At 39.9% G+C, this 22267-nt stretch overlaps 1 protein-coding gene and 1 pseudogene across 9 annotated transcripts in view; both read right to left on the bottom strand.

Annotated features, from left to right (window-relative positions):
* Positions 1-22267, bottom strand: part of megf11 (multiple EGF-like-domains 11) — a 78597-nt gene that overhangs the window by 27330 nt on the left and 29000 nt on the right. For all 9 annotated transcript variants that reach the window (XM_085166840.1, XM_085166843.1, XM_085166842.1 and 6 more), the window contains 3 exons: positions 3219-3465; positions 2959-3079; positions 2427-2563 (listed from right to left, as the gene is read on the bottom strand). In XM_085166840.1, coding sequence (XP_085022966.1) covers positions 2427-2563; positions 2959-3079; positions 3219-3465 — 505 coding nt within the window. The remainder of the gene's footprint in view (positions 1-2426; positions 2564-2958; positions 3080-3218; positions 3466-22267) is intronic.
* LOC146515461 (uncharacterized) lies at positions 7-2390 on the bottom strand (annotated as a pseudogene).

Raw genomic sequence — 22267 nt, 5'->3', positions numbered from 1 at the left:
TCGATTTAGTCCAAAGAGCTGTGCATTTTGCTGTGCTGCTCCTATACACAGCCCTGCTCTCTGCATTGGTTGTTAAATGTTTCTCCACATCACGTGTGCAAATTATGTTGATGGTATGCGAAGCACACCATCAACACACAAGAGACAGCTGACCATCACTTTCATTCTCAGCCGAGAGGATTTCTGACAGATCAGAAAAAGTGACATCATCGTCTTTGGGGGTGGACTCTTCCTCCTCCGTCTCATCATCGGACTCCGTGACAGGATGATAAACTTGAAACGCCTTAACAAAGTTGGATCCATTATCAGTGACTGTTGCAACTACTTTGTTGAGTAATCCATAAGAGGAGTGAATGTTTTCGATTTCTGTACCAATGACATCATACGTGTGTCTACCACAAATTCGCCTACATGCTAATGCAACCTTGTGGCGCTCTAATGTGGTTCTACTGATCCAGTGGAGCGTTACTCCCATGTAGCTTCTGTTGTTAGCAGTCCAAATATCCGCGGTAGTTGAAACAAAGGCAATCTCATTCAGTGCGGCCTTCAAATTTCTCTCCATTTCTGTAAACTCCTTCAAGTAAGAAGTAAAAGTCGTTCGGTGAGGCAGCTCGGCATTAACAGAAGTAGGGATCTTTTTTATTATGGCACAAAACGAGGGCGAGTCAACAGTGTTTATTGGTAGCATTTCTTCTACAATATACTGCGTGACCAACTTCTTCAATTCTTCATCACTTACTGGTTTTGCACCAAAGTCCAGCTTTTGTTGTTTGGGGGGTGTAGGACCTTCTGCGGAAGTCATGGCTCTCTGCTTCGGACCACTTGGTGGGACTCTGTGAGTTTGACTGTGCTGTGCTGCGACTCCAAATGTTTCTTTAAGTTTGACATCGTGTTTTTGAAGATAGATAACACTTTTTCGCCAGCACAGAGTGTACAACGAACCTTAATATCAAAATCTTTAGTTGACAGAAACTCAAAATAGTGACCATATTTCCAGCTAAAGAACGAACATCTCTCTCCTTCCATTGTTGTTTACACTTTTTTTTTTTACGTCGCTGGCTGCTTGTGAGCGGGAAACGTGACCTGACGCTTATGTGACGTTTCACGACACGTATGCGTTTGTCATCCGCTGAGACGAAAAGAAGAAACCAAATCTTTTTGCTTAAAAAAATAGTAACACACAGTGGTTTGGACAAGTAACTTTAATCTGACTACTGTTATGGAAATAGTAACGCGTTAGATTAGTCGTTACTGAAAAAGTGGTCATATTCAGAGTCACTGATTATTAACACTCTTCTTACAATTCAAAGTTTTAATAATGAATGTTTACTTTAAAAATACTTTCATAAATCCGTAGTCAAATTTTAACGAGGACAGCGGGCCTCTGCTGTCAGCACTTCAGCGTCTCTGCAGGGGTTGGACAAGACTCAGTAATCGTCATCAGCTAAACAGAAACTGCTTCAGTTTTCTGCACATAAATTAGTGTAGATCAGAAAATGGATTTCTTCATTCACTTCAATGTACTGACTTAAGTATACATTCCTGGTGGAGTTTCAGTCTCAAGAGTGTAACAAAGCTTTTACAAATAGCTCAATTACAACATAAAATGGCCAAGTTATGTTTCATGTTTAAATTACCCTAGCTTTAGTTTTATCAGAGGACAATGGCATTATTATACTAGACACACGAGGGTGGGGGGTAACACAATCTTAGATTATTCCTGGCAGTTTAATTCACCTGCCACTGACAAAATGAATGAGGGCAATTTTGCAAAATAATAAAGTAAAGGAAAAGGTCTTGTAAAGGAAGTGTTTCCATCCAAGAGACAATTGCTTTAGCTGAACTAATAAACCCAGGCTGCTCTGGGCTGCTCTGGCAGGCACGAGGAACTAAAAAGATCTGTGGATTTCAATGAGACCTTAATATAAGCCCATTACTTATAATTAATGAGCAGACTCCAAACAGCATGTAGCTCATGGTGAGATCAATGGATAGGCTGAGAGTGGATGAGGATGAAGGCTGAAGACATGAAACCTTGCTGGCCAGCATGAAGTACAAGATTAATTAAACATACAACGCCCCTATTAAAAGCTTCCAATCTACCTTCAAATGGACTAATGGGCATTTATAAATGCTTATTTCTCTCGAGTATGAGAATATGCTAGGATTTCCTTTATCTTTTTAAAGAACAGCCAGGTTTGTGCCTCATTTAGAAGTCAACAAAGAGAATGGGTCAATGAGTGACTGTTAAATGCGGAACTGCATGAAACCATTCTTTTGCATTAAATACTAATATCAATAAATCATGCCTTTGTATGACCTATTTTAAGTAGGAACAAAAAAGTTTGCTGATAGAACTTCAGAAAAAGCCTTTTTGAATAATAACTGAGCGGTCTGTTTGTCAGCCGGAGGTGTCACCTGCATACCTGCGTCCACTGAAGCCGGCTGCACATTGGCACTGCCCTGTGATGTGGTCGCACATTCCACCGTTACGACAGGAACAGTCTTTGCTGCAGTTGATGCCGTACTTGCCAAGAGGGCAGGGCTGGGCACACACTGAACCCTGTGAAAACAAGCCAACACACTTGATTGATGTTTGGACAGTTCAGACCTATCGTTAATGTTCTCCTATGTGTCTGCAGATGTGTTTACTTTTTCTTCTCTCTTTTTTTTAGAAGGCAACTGAATGCATTACATTCAAGAAGTAAGTTCAAAACTGTACACTTTACTGTGGAAGATATTTTCACATATTATCTTCAGAAAGGTCAATGCAGAGTTAATTTTCACATGGAAAGTTCACAGTAGTCAGACTCCACACTACAAATTCAATTTTTTTTTCTCCTTCCAGGGAGCAGAGACACAACATTCTCATTTATTGTACTTCCCCCCCCCCTAAACTTACAACAGCGTTCAAGTATTTTCTCCCCTCGGGCCTTTGCTTTTGCTTCTGTGACCTACCGTCCACCCAGCAGGGCAGGAACAATCTCCTGTGATGTGGTGGCACGTTCCTCCGTTCTGACAGGGGCAGCGCTGTTCACACTGAGGCCCATGACTACCAGAGGGGCAGCGCTCCCCACAGCTGTCAGCACACAAGTCAAAAGTATCAGATAAGTAACCTGTCTTTGCCTGCAGTTCTTTGCATCAGCAAGAAATTGGATAGCACACTCACATTGCTTCATAAAATGTGCCAAGAGAGTAAATATGATAGTAGTACTCACAAAACCCCTGTGTAGCCCGGTGCACAGATGCACTCTCCTGTCTCGTGGTTGCAGGTGGCACCATTGAGACATTGGCATGGTAACTGGCACGCCTTGCCATAATAACCATGCTCACAGGGCTCCTCACAACGCCATCCCTGGTACCCATCAGTGCAGACACAGGCACCTGTGATGGGGTTACACTTAGCCCCATTTTGGCACTGGCACCGATTGCTGCAGTGAGGTCCCCAGAAGTCACTCTCGCAGCCTGCAGGCACAGAGACAAGTGGCATCAAGCACACCAGAAAAAAGAGGAGACTATGCATCAGAATACACTCGTGAACACTGAAAATCATAACGGTCACATAAAAGCACAATAAATAATAAAGTGACTCATTAATGATTGTTTGGAATAACCATAAAAATTCATCATTAATAATAAATGATCAGGGGAAATCTTCCTCCCAATGAATTACTCTTTATTATAATGGTATGATTTGGAAGCACTGTCTCAGACTGCTTGCAAATCTATCTCTATGCCTCCGATATTAATTTTCATCAGTTCAACAAATTCAAAATCTAAAGCTTTAATCTGTGTATTTTTTTTTTATCTTTTGAACACGTAACAGTAAACAAATTGCTGGATTTAATCTATTCACTCAATTAATTGAACATATTGTTAAAATACTATCTGTGTACCAAAAGGCTGATAGTCTTCCTGTGGGCCACAGACCTCGATTAAAAACACATCAATAAAGCACACTGGTACCTGTGGTCAATGTTCCCTCTAATTTTTCATGTGTCTGAGCGAACACACAAACTCCCTGCAGACGTGTGCACTGTGGTCACGCCAGCATCGAATCCATCTAAGTTACATGGTTTGTTAAAATAATCAAATTACAGCATTTATGTTTTACTTTTAAATAACTGCTTTAGCCCACTTACGATGTTCATGACCTGTGCAGTATGTTAACACTATTGGAAGCAAAAATAACTTGAACTCCAATTTTGAAAATACAACTTTCTTTTTTTTATTTATTTTTTTATTTTTTATAAAGCTCTGACTTGTATTATAAGTATGAGTCTGTGGTCTGGGAGAGAGTCCTGTCTGCAAAATACAGTATATAATGACCAATGTTGGGCAATTAATTATATAGTTACTTCTTCAAAAAAGTAACTGAGTTTTGCAAACAACAAAGTTTGTTGCAGCTGTTTACCTAAAAATGCAGCCAGAGTGTTTTTTTAAATAAACATTTCAAACTATTTACAGAACAATCAGCTGTTCTGCATCAAAATTTGATGCCACACAAATTATTTGTGCCACTCCAAAAATAATTTCTGTCCACTATGAGATAAAGGAGAACAACAGCCTGATAACTGCAGGTCTGACAACAGGAGATGTATCACTCCTGTAACTCCTGTAACATTCAGCAGTCGCCTCATTGTTCTGACACACACACAACAAAAGCTATTGACTACACTACACACTAACTACACAAGATTTGCGCTAAACATTGCAAACCTCTCACATCTCAAAACACCGCCGTCACTCCTAAAACTTCCCCCTTCCTAAACAACTAAATGCCATGTTGCCATATCATTTTTTGATTGGTCCACATAGTACATTTTTCCACCAATAGGAAAGGTGGCGGGGGTTGGGAGGGGGGCTGTTTTTGCTCACAGGCACAGAGCGCTTTCGAGCGTTTCCGCTGTCCTGCTCACATCTCCAATGGTTGTACACGTTGTCATTAACGTGGCTTCACTCCACATCAGCCACGCCGCTTTGCTAGCTAAAACACCGGTGTCGGCACATAAGGATGCTGTCATAGCCTGTGGACGACGTTGATTAGCTGCGTATATACGAATGTGAATCGCATCATTGGCTGGACTATGGGATAAGGTGACATCGTTCTAATCCCATACTGGAGCAGCCAGTCACTTACTGACTAACACTGCAAAACAGAATTGTTAACGTATTTATTTTAATTTCAATTCAGGTTAGTTTTTTTTTTTTGTGCACAACACAGATTTTCTGTGCGCAGAGACCGTGCAGCAGTGCGCAATTGCGCACACGCGCAGCTTAGAGGGAACATTGCCCGTGGTGTTCCTTTGTTACCAAAACCAGTACACTGGCACTGCGGTTTATGGACAGATCCAATATGTTTACTATCTTCCTGTTGTAGCCAGCAACAACAACACAGAATTTCCCTGCTTGGTAAGATGTTTGCTTCTAAAAAAAACCCTAAATTATAAAATCAGGGCACTGTTTAGATCTTCAGTGGGAATAAATTACCTTGTGGCTCAATACCACAGAGTTGAAAGGTATGACAACAAATTGCTGGTTTTGGTCTTTCCAATGATTTTTTTTCACTCCTGCTCAGGATTATATGAGAGCAGGTACTTTTATGAGGATGCCTTGAGCAAAAAACAGACAAAAGGCCCTCCACAGAGCTAACGCTGTCAAGCAATTGCTAAGAAAAATGGACACAGAGAGACAGGAAGAACGTGTAGACTCCCCAATGAAAAGACCTGATTAGAAATCAAAATGAGACAGTTCACTGATCTTCTGTTTCATACTCTCAAAAACTACCCATATATGCTTGTGCTTGTCCTATTATAAGGTAGCAACAATGCAAAACAACATTTATATCTCGTGTCTGTATGAGTCAATACAAAAGAAAACAAGTGAAAGAAAGCTTCATTATTGTTAACTACTTCCCCAAAAGACATCCTGACCAACCATCTCTCTAAAAGTAAGTAAATATATTAAGGTCTTTACCCAGGATACCTCTCATTTTAATATGATTTTTTTCTATTTGATATTTCCTATGTTGCTACCCTAGCATTCAGAAAACCTTTCAACCTTTATTAATTGTGAAGATTTCATAACTTTATGTTTAATACCGAATACGGCTGAAACTTCAGCTTTTTAACATTTTCTATCATTCTAGAAAATACCAAAATCCAACTTTACAGCTCTGCGGATGAAAATTTTAAAGGTTTTCTAACATCATCTTCATCTTACAGTAATGGTGCCAAGGATGTGGGCATAATTTATATGTTGCAGTTGCTACTTTTAAAGCTGCATGCAAGGGGAAGAGCGACATCATAAAACAAACAGTCAGCACAATATCTTTTTCTTTGTATGTGTCAGGGCACCTTAACCTACCGGTTTGAAACACGGACCCTTCACACAAGTGCATTAAACCTGTATTCTTTAAAATGGCCAGCAGGGGGTGATCCCGGTGGTTGAGAAAATTGCCTATGACCTCACTACTGGCTCCACTTATTATCCCTCTAAGCATTTTCAGAGGTGGTTAGCAGCGTTGCCTCACAATAAGGAGGTCCTGGGTTTGAATCCAACAAATGTAGCTGAGCCTTTGAGTGGGTTCTCTCTGATTACTCTGGTTTTCTCCCACAGTCTGAAAGCATGCATGTCAGTTTAATTGGTAGGTGTGAGTATGAATGTGTGAATGTGTTAGCCCTGCAAGAGACTGATGAACTATGCAAGGTGTATCCTGCATCTCCCGCTATAACAGCTGGGACCGGCTTCAACACCAACATTTTCCTATTCAGTTTATGGTCTCAGCAGTTTAATCTGTCCTGTAATACAATACTTAAGATCTCATTTAGCATGGGAACCTGGCAACCTTATGTAGTCAGGACCTGTCTCATCTGATCTCATGACAACCTGTGACTGAAGATGAAGTTACTGCAAATTTCTGCATCCAGTTACAAAGGCATGAATTTGGTGGTGCTGATCCTTCCAGCAACACCACATGTAAAAGCAGATCATTTCACCGCATGTAAAAGCAGTCATTAGACTCAGTGTTGATATAAAAATGTAAATTTGCAGGTTTTAAATGTTTTGGTTCAAATTCCTTGTAGTGGACAGATGACAGCTCTGCGTTACCAACAAGCAAATAAAACTATTAAAAAGGTGCAAATACAGTTCTGTTACGATGAAATGGCGGTAAAATGTATAGCGTGAGACTGAATATATGTGATGTTGACATATCACAACCATCACAGAGAATAATCTTAATAACACCCTGAAATTAATCTGCAAAAGAAAAAAGAAAAAAAAGAGAAGCACGTGTGCAAGCTGTTCACACCTTTCAGTGACTATACGAAAGAGCGAAGGAGGACTCAGAGACTAACACGAGGAACAAATCATTTTTCATATATAACAGTTTGATACTTTAATGTTTTTAACGCCTCTTTTCAGGTGGAACTTCAGCAGCCAGCTGTCAAAATGGAAAAAGAAATAAGGTACTTGAGACAGTCGAATGATCAAACTGTTGTAAACGTTTGCGAGCACTCGTTTTTCACATTTTGCTAAATGCACAAGCTGACTAATTGTGCTGAACTTGGAGTAATATAACAGAAAAGTTTAATTTGGATCCACACCTGTATGAGACAATGGCTGCTCAGTGTTAAATTCAGTGGCATTACTAAGAAGTACCTGAGGGTATGATGTAAAACAAGTAATTCACACATTCCTGGGAATTGTTCTGTTTAAAAAAAAAAAACCCCACAAAACTCAATTGGACCTGTAATCAAGGAAACAACTAGTGATCAACAATCACAATGTGAATGAAGAACGATCAGCACTGAGGTGGGATAGTAAGCTGCCTTCAGTCCCAGCCAGGTAATTGTTCATTTGAGGTCCTAGTAATGATTTAAGTGACTGATATGGCACTATATCTCTCCATCAGCAGCTGGATTGCCTCACAGAAAAGCCCAGCTTGAGATCCAGGACAGCACAGCAGCCAGGAGGGTGAATATTCCCCTATTGATTCGCACACCAACACAGCCTGAGCTGAAAATGTAAAGACGCTGAGGGCCCCCCCTCCTTCTATGCTCACTTTGCCAGAGCTGTGATCAACCAAAATTGGAGCTTAATGAACTCTGTTTCATGGTCGGCACTGAAGCCTGCTTTTCCAGGTACACAGCAGGAAGATGATCAGGCCTTCACTGATACGGACAGGTCTGCCCTGAAGGGGGTCCCGAAACACTGGGCTAGTGCAGTATTGCTTTTGCGTTTGGACAGACTAGAGACTACATTACAGGGCTCTCACTGATTTGATCTAATCTGCTCCTGGCCTCCAGTCTGCCATGAATGAGCTCCCTGAAGGTTGAGCTGCTGCCACGCAAACGACCCTGGCACATTAAACTTGAGGGGTGTGCGGGCGGTGGTGGTAATGGATGAGCAGTTTAACTGCAACTTGGTTTAGCAGTCTATAAGCACTCATCAGAGCTTCCTCTGCTCAACAGTGCTCCCTCAACACAGCAGAAAAATGGGCAGTGTCTCTACAACTTAGAGGCATCATCACCTCTGGCTTCAGCTCAAACATTGGCCACATTAGTAGAGATGGCATTTTACATTCTTACATGCACAACTAAAAATATAATATCAGTTTAAAAAAAAATCAATGCATAAATACCAGAGAGGCAGAGAGAAACAGAATAAACCAAAATCTATCCCGTGCTTAATTTGCAGACTTTTCTGGTGCTTAGGAGCTCAACAAATGTTACTATTTGAAGTTTTAAACCTCCTTTAGCTTCCAGTTTGAGGCACATTGAGAGCAAAGCCCATTATCTTGCTGTCTCTCTCCTACATGGAGGTTCGGAAACTTTACCCAGTAGTCTTTCACTCCCCAGCTCTGCCAGCATTTAACTGTGATTAAGGAGTCAGAGTTCATGATGAGCTGCGGGCAAAAACAGAGAGAAATAGCAGAAGAAAGTAACATGTAGCATGAAGGCTTCAGCTTCCAGAGAGAACAGCTAAATTGTGTGTGGTGATGAGGACTCCTGTGGGTTTCGGTCTGTAGGCAACAAATCCCACAGACTGAAACCAGAGAAGATGCAGTCCAAACCATTAGCTGGTCTGGCCTGGGTCACTGTGTCTAACCAGAGGACACATACACCATCCAGCCTGAGCTCTCAGAGCTCATAATGTATAACAGTTAGAATGTGGATAACCTCACACACAAGGAAAGGTCCAATCCCAAGATGCTGAGTAAAATCCCCTCTGCTGGAACAAAACAGATCATGAAGGGCTACCGGCAGGTAGTAAACTTCTGAAGGTGATGTCCAAAGAATAGGCTGAGAGAGCCATCATGGTGGTGCTGAGCTTTGAAGTATGTTCAAGAGCCTGCATAATCAGAGGCTGGCTGAAACAGGATTAAAACCAAACAGCTTTCAGCAGCAGACTTCATTCAGAAGCTCTCCTGAACTTGGCAACTTACAGCAAAATGTTTGTCACTGTTCTCGACGAGGGGAAGTCTGCGCCGCTGAAAGCTGCCATAAGCTTCTCCAAGCTAAATTCAAAATGAAGGCCTCAGTCAAACTCTTTAAACACAGAATATCTTTCACCATTCAAATGGCGCCCAAGTTTTAGACATCATTTATTCAGCTCGACGGAGGGGAAAAGCAAACTTCAATTACAATTATAGTATAAATGCTGGCTAGTGGTGGTGGATGGTGCAGACGGTTGCTTTCTCCTTTGCCCACTCAAACTGTAAAAGCCACATTATTGCTACTGGAATATTTGGCAGGCAGCCTGACTTCACTCCCCACTGCCTGAGTCACTCACTGTCACATAACTATTATTAACACACACTGTTGACACTTGAGGAATAACTTAACTAAAGACATTAGAAGGGAAAACGCTCTGGCGCCTGAGAGCCTTTTACTCTACGCTTACTTTTGAGCAGAGCTTGTAGCAAAGCAAAGCAGTGTGACTCATTGTCTTGATGAGTCGCCTGCATTGCCTCATGAGCAGAATGCACCTCTGAGTTTCATATTGTCTGGATCGCACTTTGTTCCACTAGCTTTGTTCTTTTTTTCCCCTTCTTTCCTTGACAGATCTGAATTTTCAAATTATACTCATGGTCAGAATTAATGCAGACAGGCCACCACTTACAAATGGCATAAAGAGACAGACTTTCTTTAGACATTTTAAATGTTAAAATTATATATATATATATATTTTTTTTAAATGAACAATGAAACAATTGTTCCTATAATTTAGCTGACACGAGAATATGTAATACTCTGCTCTTCAATCAATATGAGCTATTTGCAAAAGGAGTTATTCAAAAAAAAGCCACACTCAACTATTCATCACAGCTCCCTGACTCATTGATGCAGACTAACTGAGTGAGAAGCAGACAGGGCTGGTACGGGGTCTACAGGGAAAGTGATGATTGTTGTGTAAAGTGGTAAATTTGCACTGAGTGATAAATGTCTCTGAGCTTTGTTAAACCTGGGGCTGTAAAAGCAGCCAATACGCTACAAGACAGGTCCTACTGGCACCTTCGTGCTCTGCTGACACCCATTATGCTGTTATTTATTAGTCCCCAGAAAACCCAGGCACGACAAGTAAAAAGTTTAGATACATCCATGAGAGCTTGACAAATGAACTTCTAAATATACAGAGGAAACTGCCAATAGTTATGGGCGCCGTTTTGCTGAACTGGAATAACAGCATGCTGCGGCTTCTGCGGTTGGGCGTGTCTTTTGTCCTGCCCTAATTCATCTTAGCTGAGACCCTGTGTGCTCGCATTTCCCTTGGGGGGAAAGCAGCACACAATCAAGCTAACAACACAAGGTCTATGAGCAGAGTTTGCTGCTCAAACATTTCACTATAATGCACCATACACTTCCTCCTGATACCACCTTGCAGCTGGAGAAGAACTAACAAGACCTGACTGTTGCCTACTTGGAGCCACAAAACTAATGAGTGAATAGCTTAATTCTTTTAGGACTATGCATTACTGATTAAAAAGTCTGGCCTTGTTCTTTATCTTGAGGAGGATCTGATCATTTGTCTGAGTTCTACTCTATAGGATGCTAACATGGATCAATAGAAGTACTGCAGCCAGCTCCCCTGCAGCACAGCTGTAACTAGGTTAACAGGACCAGTGGCTGACTGAAACCGACAAGGCCAGGTCATCTCACGTGTTATTCCGAACGAGCACTTAAAAGTAACGTTACTAAAAAGAGTGCCCCTCAGTTTCTAATAAAGCTGCCCATGTTGAGCAGTAATGCAAGCGCCCTGCGAGAGATGCTCTGCCTCATTGCAGTAAACCAGTCACTTGTTCAACACAACCTGACATGGCTCATGAAAGCCTCTGGATCAGCAAATTGTTACACAGCCCACTGCTCCTTCCAATTAATAATTTACCCTTCACCCTGTCCTGCAGAAAACAAACCCTTTGCTCTCTTGCCACAGGACAACAACAACAAAAAAAAGCAATCAGAGCAAAGGCGGACATTTATCTACAGTGCACAACAATACACAGTGACCTGGGTATAAATAAAGCCACGACTGTAGCACTTCAAAGACATAACACACAGCAGTAAATCAGTCACCTGGAATGGCATGGTCCCTCCAAAAAACAATGTCAACCTGACAATACCAACTGTTACCAGACTTAATTTGCACATATTGATTTCCTATTTTCAATTATTAATTCTAATTAGGATGAAGTAGAATCTGCCATAGGGCAACGGCAGTCAATGTGAAGGGGTGCGCAATCAAGAGAGTGGAGACTGATGTATATTCATATAATGCCAATACAGCCACCCCTACCATTGTACCTATATATTTCCCATGTGAAGTTACTACTTTCTAAACCAGATTTACAGTTATTTTCCAGATTAAGCCTGTACACATAAAACTACAGGAAGATGAAAGCATTTACTTAATGCGCCTATAATTAGGATCCAGTAGTTTCATACAGTGGCAGGATTCTGCATTTACCCTAAAATCTGTGTAATTTAAGTTCAATAAAAATATAACTCAGTCTTTGCTTGTAATAGAATATCGGAGTTACTAACTCACCCCCACTGCAAATTGGTAACTTTGTTTGCACAAAAGAAACATTAGTAATCCACTAAAGAGAACACCTTAAAAGGATCTTCCAAACCGCTGACCTTCAAAAGTAAAAAAACCTGCTTGGTGGAAAAACTTGGATTACCACGTTGTTGCTGTGTGGCTCTATCGACCAGTCATGCTGCAGTTTACATCCACGTCTGTCGAGACTCATGTGTAGAGGAGACCTTGAAGACATTTAATACGTGGGCAGCAAATAGTAGTGTTAACAATTCAATATCCGACCAAATGTGAAATATCACAACCTTCCATTCAGTTCTCTGCTATGGCGGGCTCAAGCAACAAAACATATTACCTCCGGCTACTTCAGCATGAAATCATTTTAAAGAAAAAATCTCAAGATGAGACAACGTTTGACTACACTCCTTCTTGTTGTTGCCTCTGGTGTAATTGGCTATATTGGTAAAATCAGATTATGTTTTGTTATCTTTTCAACCATATTGTGCACTTTCACTGCAGCTCTGCACTCATTTTAAAACACATGGCTTCAGTGTAAGGGGTTGTTGTGTGCCTGGTATCACAATTAGAGATTTGTGACTGGCTTTATTTGCATAAGTAGTCTTAATAAATGGAGTCCTAAAGAAGAAAAGCTGCAGCTGTTGAATTTATGTACATGGCACTAATTAGTTGAAGTCCTGTGTTTACGGTATGAGTTCTGTGGGTTTTATGTGGATTAACAGATTATCACTTTCTGTAGATATCAGTGTATAGAGTCTGCTTTGTTATTACTGTGCATATAGAAGCTCAGAGGAGGCACGGCCAATCACAGGTGGATTTAGCAATCAGAGGTGCACGTTTGAAAGAGATTCTTTTTTTTTTTTGTAAGGTTGTTTTAAAATCTACATGACATGAATTATCTATGTCTACATCAGACTGCTCTACTGAAAATAGCAGGTTATAAAAGCAGGTTCTGCTTTTTGCATTGTCAAACAAAAAATTAGCACAAGCACAGCATATCATAATATATAAACAACACAGCATCCTGCAGGCTGCTGCTCTAATGGCAATCCCCTTGGAGCCCCGCTACACTGTATATTCAATATCACACACCAGAAAAGCTTTAATTGCACAGTGTATCTGCATTTTTATGTATCATTATATGCCAGTGGGACTGGTATATAACAATATTTTTTAAGTAAATACGTACTTTTATTTCATTATCATTTTAGGTTTTAAAGATTTTCTTTAAAGTTACCCTTAAGTAGATACAATGAAATTGCCGGTATTACTTTTGTAAACTAGCACACAGACATTAGTAATAACAAAAAAAGCAATTTAAGAAAAAATAAAGCTTGAGAAAAAAAACACATTTTGGTTTTACCTTTCAAGGTTATACTAATGATTGTTTTCATTATTGATTAATCTGCTCATTTCTGTGCATTACTAATCTGCCACTGCTCAGGCCAGAAAAAACATGAACCACACATATCCATCACAGCTTCTCAAGAACGTAACCATCAAACTGCTTGTTTTGCATGACTTCTTCCTTATAACTCACTACAATCATGACAGGGTTACTTTAGGCAACAATTATGTAGTTATTCTAATATCAAGATTGTTGCCAGTTATTTATCAGCAGCAATCAATGAATATGTCCAGTATCAATCTGAGATGGTATCATAATTTAATTCTCAACTAAGTGGTTCATTTAAATCATAAACTAATGTATTACTTAAGCATACTTGGTGGATAAAAAATACAGGTGATAAAAGATGAAAGAAAGAATATATTACTTTTGCTATTTTTTGAAAAATGACAGCAGCGGTTGTGTTTTTATCTCTTAAAAACACCAAAGAATAAGAGAGTAACATTAGTAACAAAGGTTACTTAAAGCCACTGTAAAATTCGCTTTAAGACTTAACCTAAAACCTGCAATCTTAAACATAAATAACCAAAAACTGCAATAGAAATTGAGTTTAATCTTCCTCATCTGGACAGTGAGCACAACTTTAGATCTGATTTGATTGACGGCAAGTTGACAGCATAAGGAAAACCTCAGACTTCCCTCTCACTACACACGGGTTAAAAAATGCTCAGTAGATCCCGACTCATAGAGGGTGCTTACAGGATAGACTTTGTGGAGCTGAATCTCCTAATACTGGATATTTAGTTCATCCTGCATGTTTTTAATAAAAGGGGTTAAGATAATATTTATGGGTAATATGAGTCACTTTTTATAGATCAACTAAGCTGCAGCTGAGCGTTTCCTAGCAGCAGACACCTGAGGGCAACCAATAATAAAGCACCTGCAGATGGCATAGGCAGCTTTTAATATGCACATTTAAGTTTGCTTTTTTTTTTTTTAAGTGTATACACAGGAGTGTACTTGATTTGCTGAAGTTGTTTGAAAACAGGTCTCATTATTGGAGAGTGTTCTGACAAGGTGATTGGGGAAATCTCAGCTGACCAATCAGCACTAGCAGAATATTATATTCCGTGTATGCAAAACAAAAAATATTAGTAAAGTTTAATTTTAATCCTGATATAAAATTAAAACGACATTAGTGAAAACTGAAATCAAAATGTAACAGTTTGGTCTAGACATGGGAGTATATTTATTTTATAGTCAAGCTCCATTCATTCACATTCACTAAGGACAGTCTTATGAGTGCCCTCTAGCCAAATAGTATCCGGTGTCACTTAAGTAAAGGAAGGAACAGACTCTGTTTTTTTTTTAACTAACTCCACTGAACCTTAAATTAAAATGTAGAGGGAAAAAAGCATTGTGTTAAATTGAAAAGATTTGAAGACAGCCAGCCTACTGACAAAATATTTTTTCTGCAGTTTTATTGTCTCGTTCACATTGTTGTGAAGTAAAAACAAGAAACATTAAATACTTGGAAGTCCTGCTAATACTTTTTATTTAGACACGTATATGACTTTGTGGTGCCGTGTGGAAAGGAACCCAGAAATTAATATTGTGCAGAAAACTTAAGAAACTGGAACCGTGCAGTTTGAGCAGATTAAAGCTAAACTGGAAATAAAATAAAAATGCAACGAGTTTCATCCTGAGCTGAGAAAACAGGTGTTAAGATTTGACAGCATTAGCATCTAGGTTTACATGTATCCAAGCTAATACTGTCAAGAAAACACCAGGCATAAAAAAATTATTTTTTTTTTTTTTAAAAAGTCAAAGTGTGAATGTCCATCTGTCAATCTGATTATTGAATTCCCTAAAGCTTGAGACACGCGGCAATAGCAGCACCGGAACTCATCGACTAACACAGAGAGGTGCGTAAATGCAAATTTTCTGATGTCTCTGCATTTTTAACCACTCCTCTCCACACAGTGTGAGCAAACCTTGCTAGTTGTTCTCTCAAAGCTGTGATTGTATGTGTCTCGGGTGTCACGGCATATGAATATCCCCCCACCGCCCCACCCCACTGTAAACACTTAATATGATTCATCTTAAAGGCGGTCAATCAGTGTGCCTATCCACCTACCAAATGAATCCCAACAATACAGAAACACGTTCGCACATTGAAACACAAGGATAATTGCTTTTTAACGATCTCACATTATGCAAATGCTTATCATGTAGCCATCAATCTTGGAGGGAGTTTCTACCTGCCTGACCACCAGTTAATCCGACACACTGACGTATATTATATGAGGAAAGTTATGAGGCAAAGACTTTTATGTACAACTTTGTCAATTTTTTTTAATTGAATGAAATAAATAGCCAAGAGAGAAGCCCAGAAAAGTGTTTTTTTTTTTTCATTGCTATTCATCTAAAATGGGCAACATGTGGCACAGTCATGCATTTAAAACTATATTAGCACTGCATCTTGGGAAATATTTGAATATGCGGAAAACAGGAGGTTGAAAAACCAGAGCAGTGCATTATGCTCAATGAGGTAAAAAGAGTAGCAGCACAGGGTAGTTGGATACCTGAAATATGAAAGGACAGAAACAGGAAAACATCTTGAGCCTTTGATTAACACAGAAAAACTGTAGATTAAGAGTTTTCCTTTCTATATCCCTCCCCTATTTCTCTCCAGGATAATATGGACCCTTTGGAGATTTCTCAGGGAAAAAAAAGGAAAATCCAGAATTTCAACTCAAATGAACTGCTGGCTCTGAAAGCAGCGTTGTTATCCCAGTCTCTGAAACTTGCTGGCCCATGAATTATTCTCCCCGATTCTCAAAGTCAAAGTGAAGAGAAAAGTATACAACAGCAACTTAGGGAGTACTGTGTGCGAGTGGCAGAGAGAGAGAGAGCAGGAGAGAAATACTGTAGTACATTAAAGAAGCAGCAAAGAAATGAATTAAGCCATATGGGAAGAGCAGGGTCAGCATGGGGCATAAAACCACCCGCATGACATTTATTATAAGAGAAGAAACATAGTTTAAAAATATCTAAAACTAGACAGATTTGCTCATCGGTCAGGTTTTGATTAAAAGTTTTAAGGAATAAACAAATGACACAAGAGAAGGGAAAAAATCCGCCCAAAAGCTTTAAGAGTCAGCAGAAGGAACCGTGATATTGATCCATGGACCTTAACCCTCTTTTTGTTCTGTGGCAGAGGGCGAATTTGTCATTCATACTACAGTATGCCTGTGCCTGAAATGGAAGTGAGTCCCAGAATTATAATACAAGGGAATGTTTAAAGTGTGAAAGCTGAGAGAATCACATGGTGTCAAGTTTCTTTGCTAATCTAATTTCTCAGGAGGGACTCATCACTTTGAGGATGCGGGTGCCTGAACCAGTAAGTCAGCATTTTCTGTCTTTTATCCATCTAAACTCAATTGAAAGGTCTTAATGAAGTGTGCAGTACAGGACATGATGGACCCCTATAGGTAGGTGTGCTTTTTTTTTCTGTACTGGTTGGTGATGTGTGCTCACCCAATCAGGGCAAAAAGACAATTTTAGTGGCACTGACGACTAATTTTAGATGAGCGTCTGCAGAACACAGATTGGATCGTCATGAATACATCCTTGTGTGGGGTAACGATTACATTTCCTCTAAAATTTCCTTTGATCCTTATCATCCAGATGCCCTTTTGTCAATGGTTAAATCCCAAGCTACATCTCTTTGTTCCAGTTAGTATGCCCTAGCTATGTGATAGCGTATCTTTGCGTTTTGTCTGTTTCCTTTTTTCTTTGTGGCAACAGCCACCAATTTAATTGAATTTCTTGGCTTTTAATGTCTGCATTACTCTAATCAGAGAAGAGAAGAGTTGTTTATCTCGACCTTGGAAGAATTAGCAGAGGGTATTTGTGGAGATGTAGAATTAGCAGTGGGTATTTGTGGAGATGTTAATGCACAAACATTTCTGCAAGATCGTAACCTCAGCTTTTATTGATCAACTAGTCCAAGGTGCTTATAGACTTTCCTGACACTGCCATGCACCCAGGCACTCACACACACACACAAAAAAAAAAAAACAATTCTTGCGACAAGCTGCAGTAAACTCACACCAAATATAAAAAATAGTTTTATTCTTTTGTCAGCCTTGTTTGCGGGTGGATAACTTTAAGATGCTACCACTGGCTAATTCATCAATCACAGACAGTAGAAAGATAGGGCTTGTACCAAAGTAGGGTCCAGGGAAATTTGCTATCTCACACAAACAACATGCAATATAACCTTCTGAGAGGGTAGCACGGCTGCAAGCGAGGCAGAACACAGCGGAATGCAAAATACAACCCCAAATACCCTAGGGCCCGGAGGCAAATTTGATTAAAAGTTTGTTTTTCTTCACTCTCAACAAACGGAGGAGCTCGTCGATGCGGCACTGACAGTTAATTGGACTTGGCAGGGCCACGAGTTCATTCGTCAGCATTGTGTGGGGCTGGCCTAGGAGGAGCAGGACAATCGATGTCCCTCAGGACGGCCTGTAATCACTGCAACACTCCAATGAAGTCCAGGGTTAAACATCAGGAGATTGCAGGTGCACCAAAGCATCTGAGAAAGACTGCTAATATGTTCCCTCTCCCAAAGCAAGGCAAGGACACAGCAACGCAGCACCCAAAGGACTGTGGTGATCCTCAAGCTATTATTTTTATCATAATGATCACGAGTCCAAGGTCCTGAGAGGTGATTGGGGCATCTATTACTAATACTTTGCTAATAAAATGTGATATCTGTATATGCGGTACAAGGTAGAAGATATATGTGGATGTGTGTGGATATGATAGTTTACCCTTTATTTGTGCTTTCAACTTAATAACACTGAAGTATATACGTTTATAAACCTCATTAAATCTTGTGAAATTTAGCATATGTACTAAGAATAACTATCTGGGTACTGGGACTGACACAAGAGCTCAGTCTGAGGCGTCACAAAGTGAAGCATGGGATATTAAAGCAGAAAGCACATTTGTACTACACAGATGGGAAAGATGAACACAAATTAATCATGGCAAAAAAAAATAAATATTCCTTCCATGATTCTAGCTGCTTTATTGGGTAAATACTGAGAATTCTCAGATTACAGAATAACTAACACAAAAAATAAGCAATCATACTAACAATAATCATACTTGAGCTACATTCACAACAGCTGACAGACATATTCAAACAATAATACGACATCATGACTTTTAGAAGTCAAATCATCATGGCTGATACTTACTGGGGGGCAAATGACTACAAACATTTTTTTAAGACCGTGAGGAGTCTGGCCTTGTCAGGTTTTTGAAGCCACTGGTCAGAATAGAAAAATAATGACACTGATGGATGGGAGGAGTTTTGTCAATTCCGTAGAGACCTAACAACACAGATCCACGGAGCATTTTGACACCATGTGCAACTGTGTCCAATACTCAAATGACTGAAACAAACAACGCATTAGGCCACAAAACTAAGTGTGACTTATAGGCTGTAACATGATCCTAAAGCTGCTTTGTTCTGCATTAGTATTCAGGAGATATCTTATCTCTCTAAACTGTTATCATAGCATTTCAGCTATTTTAGACACACTGACCTTCTCTTAAGGACAGGAGATAAGGCTTTTTAATGTCCTTATTAAATCAAGCCATCTATACAGGCTCTCAGAGCTGGGTGGTGTGTTCCAGGAGCCCTTAACTCTCCCTCTCTCTTTCTCTCTTACTGACTAATGACAAGCATGAGGGTGATAATGACCCTCGGAACTTCATGTTATACCATCCTAACCATCACCATGCACCATGAGTATGACATCCACCAGCTTTTTATATGTGAAATACTAAGAATTCATACATGTATCTCTCTCTCTCTCCTCTCATATATATTCATATATATATATATATATATATATATATATATATATATATATATATATATATATAAATCACAGTATGCAGCAGACATATGGATGCACAACACATCAAACCTTGAAGCAGATGGGTTACAGCAACTGGGTGCCACTCCTGTCAGCTAGAAAAAAAAATTAAGTTGCCTAATCTGGTAAATGTCCTTTATCAATGTTTCATTCAGATGTTAGGGAGAGAATTTGGTGTAAACAACATGACATTACGGATCCATCCTGCCTTGTTTTAAAACTTCAGGCTGGTTATAATGGTGTGGGGAATATGTTCCTGGCATGCTTTGGGTGCCAGGAACATAAACATCACAGCCAGCCTGAGTATTGTTGCTGTATTTTTTCTGACCATATCCATTCCTTTATGACCACAGTGTACCCATCTTTAGATGGCTGCTTCCAGCCTGCTGATGTGCAATGTCACAAATTTCAGATTATCTGAACAATGTCGAGTTCACTGTTCTCAATTGGCCTCCACACTCACCAGATCTAGACAGATAAGATAAATAGATTCTATCTATCTATCACACGCATACATACAAAGATACATACCTAACCCCCACCACACACACACACACACACACACACACACCTACACACACACACACACGTCAGGCATTCTCCCAAAAGTAATGGAGCAGTGAGCTCTTGGGGAATAATAAATCCTGCTTAATGGGATGGTACAAAAAAATCTTCAGAGGCTTGCAAAGTCAATCTGCATGCTTGGCCAATGAGGCTTGTATGTACAGAAAGTATAAGAGACATGTAAGAGTGTGTGTGTGTGTGTGTGTGTGTGTGTGTGTGTGTGTGTGTGTGTGTGTGTGTGTGTGTGTGTGTGTAAAAGATTATGATTATTGTACTCAGTGAGAACATTTTTCAATAATGAATATTTAATTCATTTTCAGCTTTTATGTGGATGTGTGTGTGCACATGTGTGTGTGTGTGTGTGTGCGTGTATGTGTGTGTGTGTTTGCTTGTCAGCTTGTAGCCAAGAATGCCGTCAGCTGTGGTGTGTGCGCCACATTTCATTTGATGGACTCAATATCAGTCAGTTGAAGTCTCTGCACAGTGATTTACACTACACATAAGTCACACGAGTCAGTGTGAGGCATGCAGGGATAGATCTGAGAGGCGTGCTGTCTGAAGCACGTCCTGAAACATCTCTTTCAGAGCCCGAGCAGTGGCATCCACATGGTTTAATCTTTTCTGTTTAACAGTCACCACTGGGTTTTAAAATTGGACACAACCAACTCGAATTACTAAAGTTAGCATGCAAAGTCCTTCTTAAGTTCTAAATAGCAAGTAATGGACTATTAGTGAAATAAAAAGTTTAACAATTTGTGCTCACTATTTCAACTGTCCAAGACTATAGTTATATATTAAGTTGTTAGAGTTTTGCTTTTGAATGCAAGGAACTAGAAATTTTTCCTAACTGCACCCAAATAGTAAACAGAATGACAAGATATATATATCAAAGTTAAGATCATGTGGACCTTTATTGTTAACAGCACAAATTAAATAGGAAGTCGCCCACATTACCTGTTCCACATATTTTCACAATGCCCCCAAGTGGCAGTGTGAAGCTACAACATGTATATGCAGGCCTACAAAGCTGTGTGTGGAACATATATGCATAGAGACTACCAGCACGCTTCCATGTCGGGACCTTAAGCACAGCTTTTGCATACTTGGCAGTACACAAAATGGCTCCACCATCCACAGGGAACCCGGAGTCATTCACAAAAACAAACCTCTGCGAGCACAGTAGGCCTCAACTGCACTGATGCAAGCACACACTTGCACAGCGGCACAAGGCTCTATAGATCGGTCCGTCTTCTGTCCCCTTGAGAAAAACTGTTGCCTGGGCGCTTTGATCTATCAAAATGAATGAGGCAGTTGGCATCGACTGAAATAAGCAGCAAGGAACCCACTTCAGAATGATAGAGTTAGAATATTTATAGTTCTCCAAAAATGCCTCTTTACATGCTTGTATAATGAGGAATTCAATCGATGTGGACGTCTTTTTAAAAACACGATTCACTTTTTTTTGCTTGCTGTTGTTGACGTGCAGGCGTCATCTCAAAGAAAAGTGACTTGTTGAAACACACACGCTCACAAACAAACGTTCAACACTCTGTCTCTAAGATTAATGAAGGGAGAAGTTTCGGGAGCAAAGTAAGGTGACATTTGGAGTGATGTGTCAAGTAAGAGTGAATCTCTGTGTGCTATGCCGATGTTCAATGTAATTCAGTCCCTTGGTCTTTGACAGCAATGCATATCAATGTCCTGCTGCTGTGGGATTGGAGAGAAACCATCTGGCTTAGATGCTCTTCTGAGAATAATGTGTAAATACTGTCGACGTGTGCCAGAGGGAGTCCTCGTGAGAGTGTTTTTCAAGTCAAAATGAAGTTTAACAGCTTCTGGTCTGTTGGTCTTGGTCGGGCTACTCTTTCATTTTACATCTACAGTTGTTGGGGCAAAACAAGCTAACAAAGCTAAAAGCACAAATCGTTTAATTCTTTTTGAGCCACATTACTGTGATTGCAATCCCAAATTCCTAAATCCAATAAAAACAAATCATTGATTTAAATCCATAAAAATGGACAGTTTTAGTGGTCAATTAGCATTTGTAACATCTGATCTGGTGCAGCATAGCATAAAAAAGCCATTCATCAGCCACATTTATCAATTAACCACGTGTATAGCACACACAGCAATAGCTGCTTTGCCATCTGAATACATGAGGGAGGAATATGTTACCTCATGGGCCACGGCTGACCAAACACATTAGATTTGGCTGTTAAGTGTGATAGATTTCTTTTTAGAATGCAAGGGAAGCTTTGCGGTTAACAAACCTGAACTACTTCTTGGACTTTCCAGATACTTATATTGTGGCATTGATTCTTAGAATCTCTGCACAAGT

Source organism: Neolamprologus multifasciatus, chromosome 7 (assembly GCF_963576455.1).
Source record: "Neolamprologus multifasciatus chromosome 7, fNeoMul1.2, whole genome shotgun sequence".
Classification (NCBI taxonomy): Eukaryota; Metazoa; Chordata; class Actinopteri; order Cichliformes; family Cichlidae; genus Neolamprologus; species Neolamprologus multifasciatus.
This window is presented reverse-complemented; position numbering and strand designations above follow the sequence as displayed.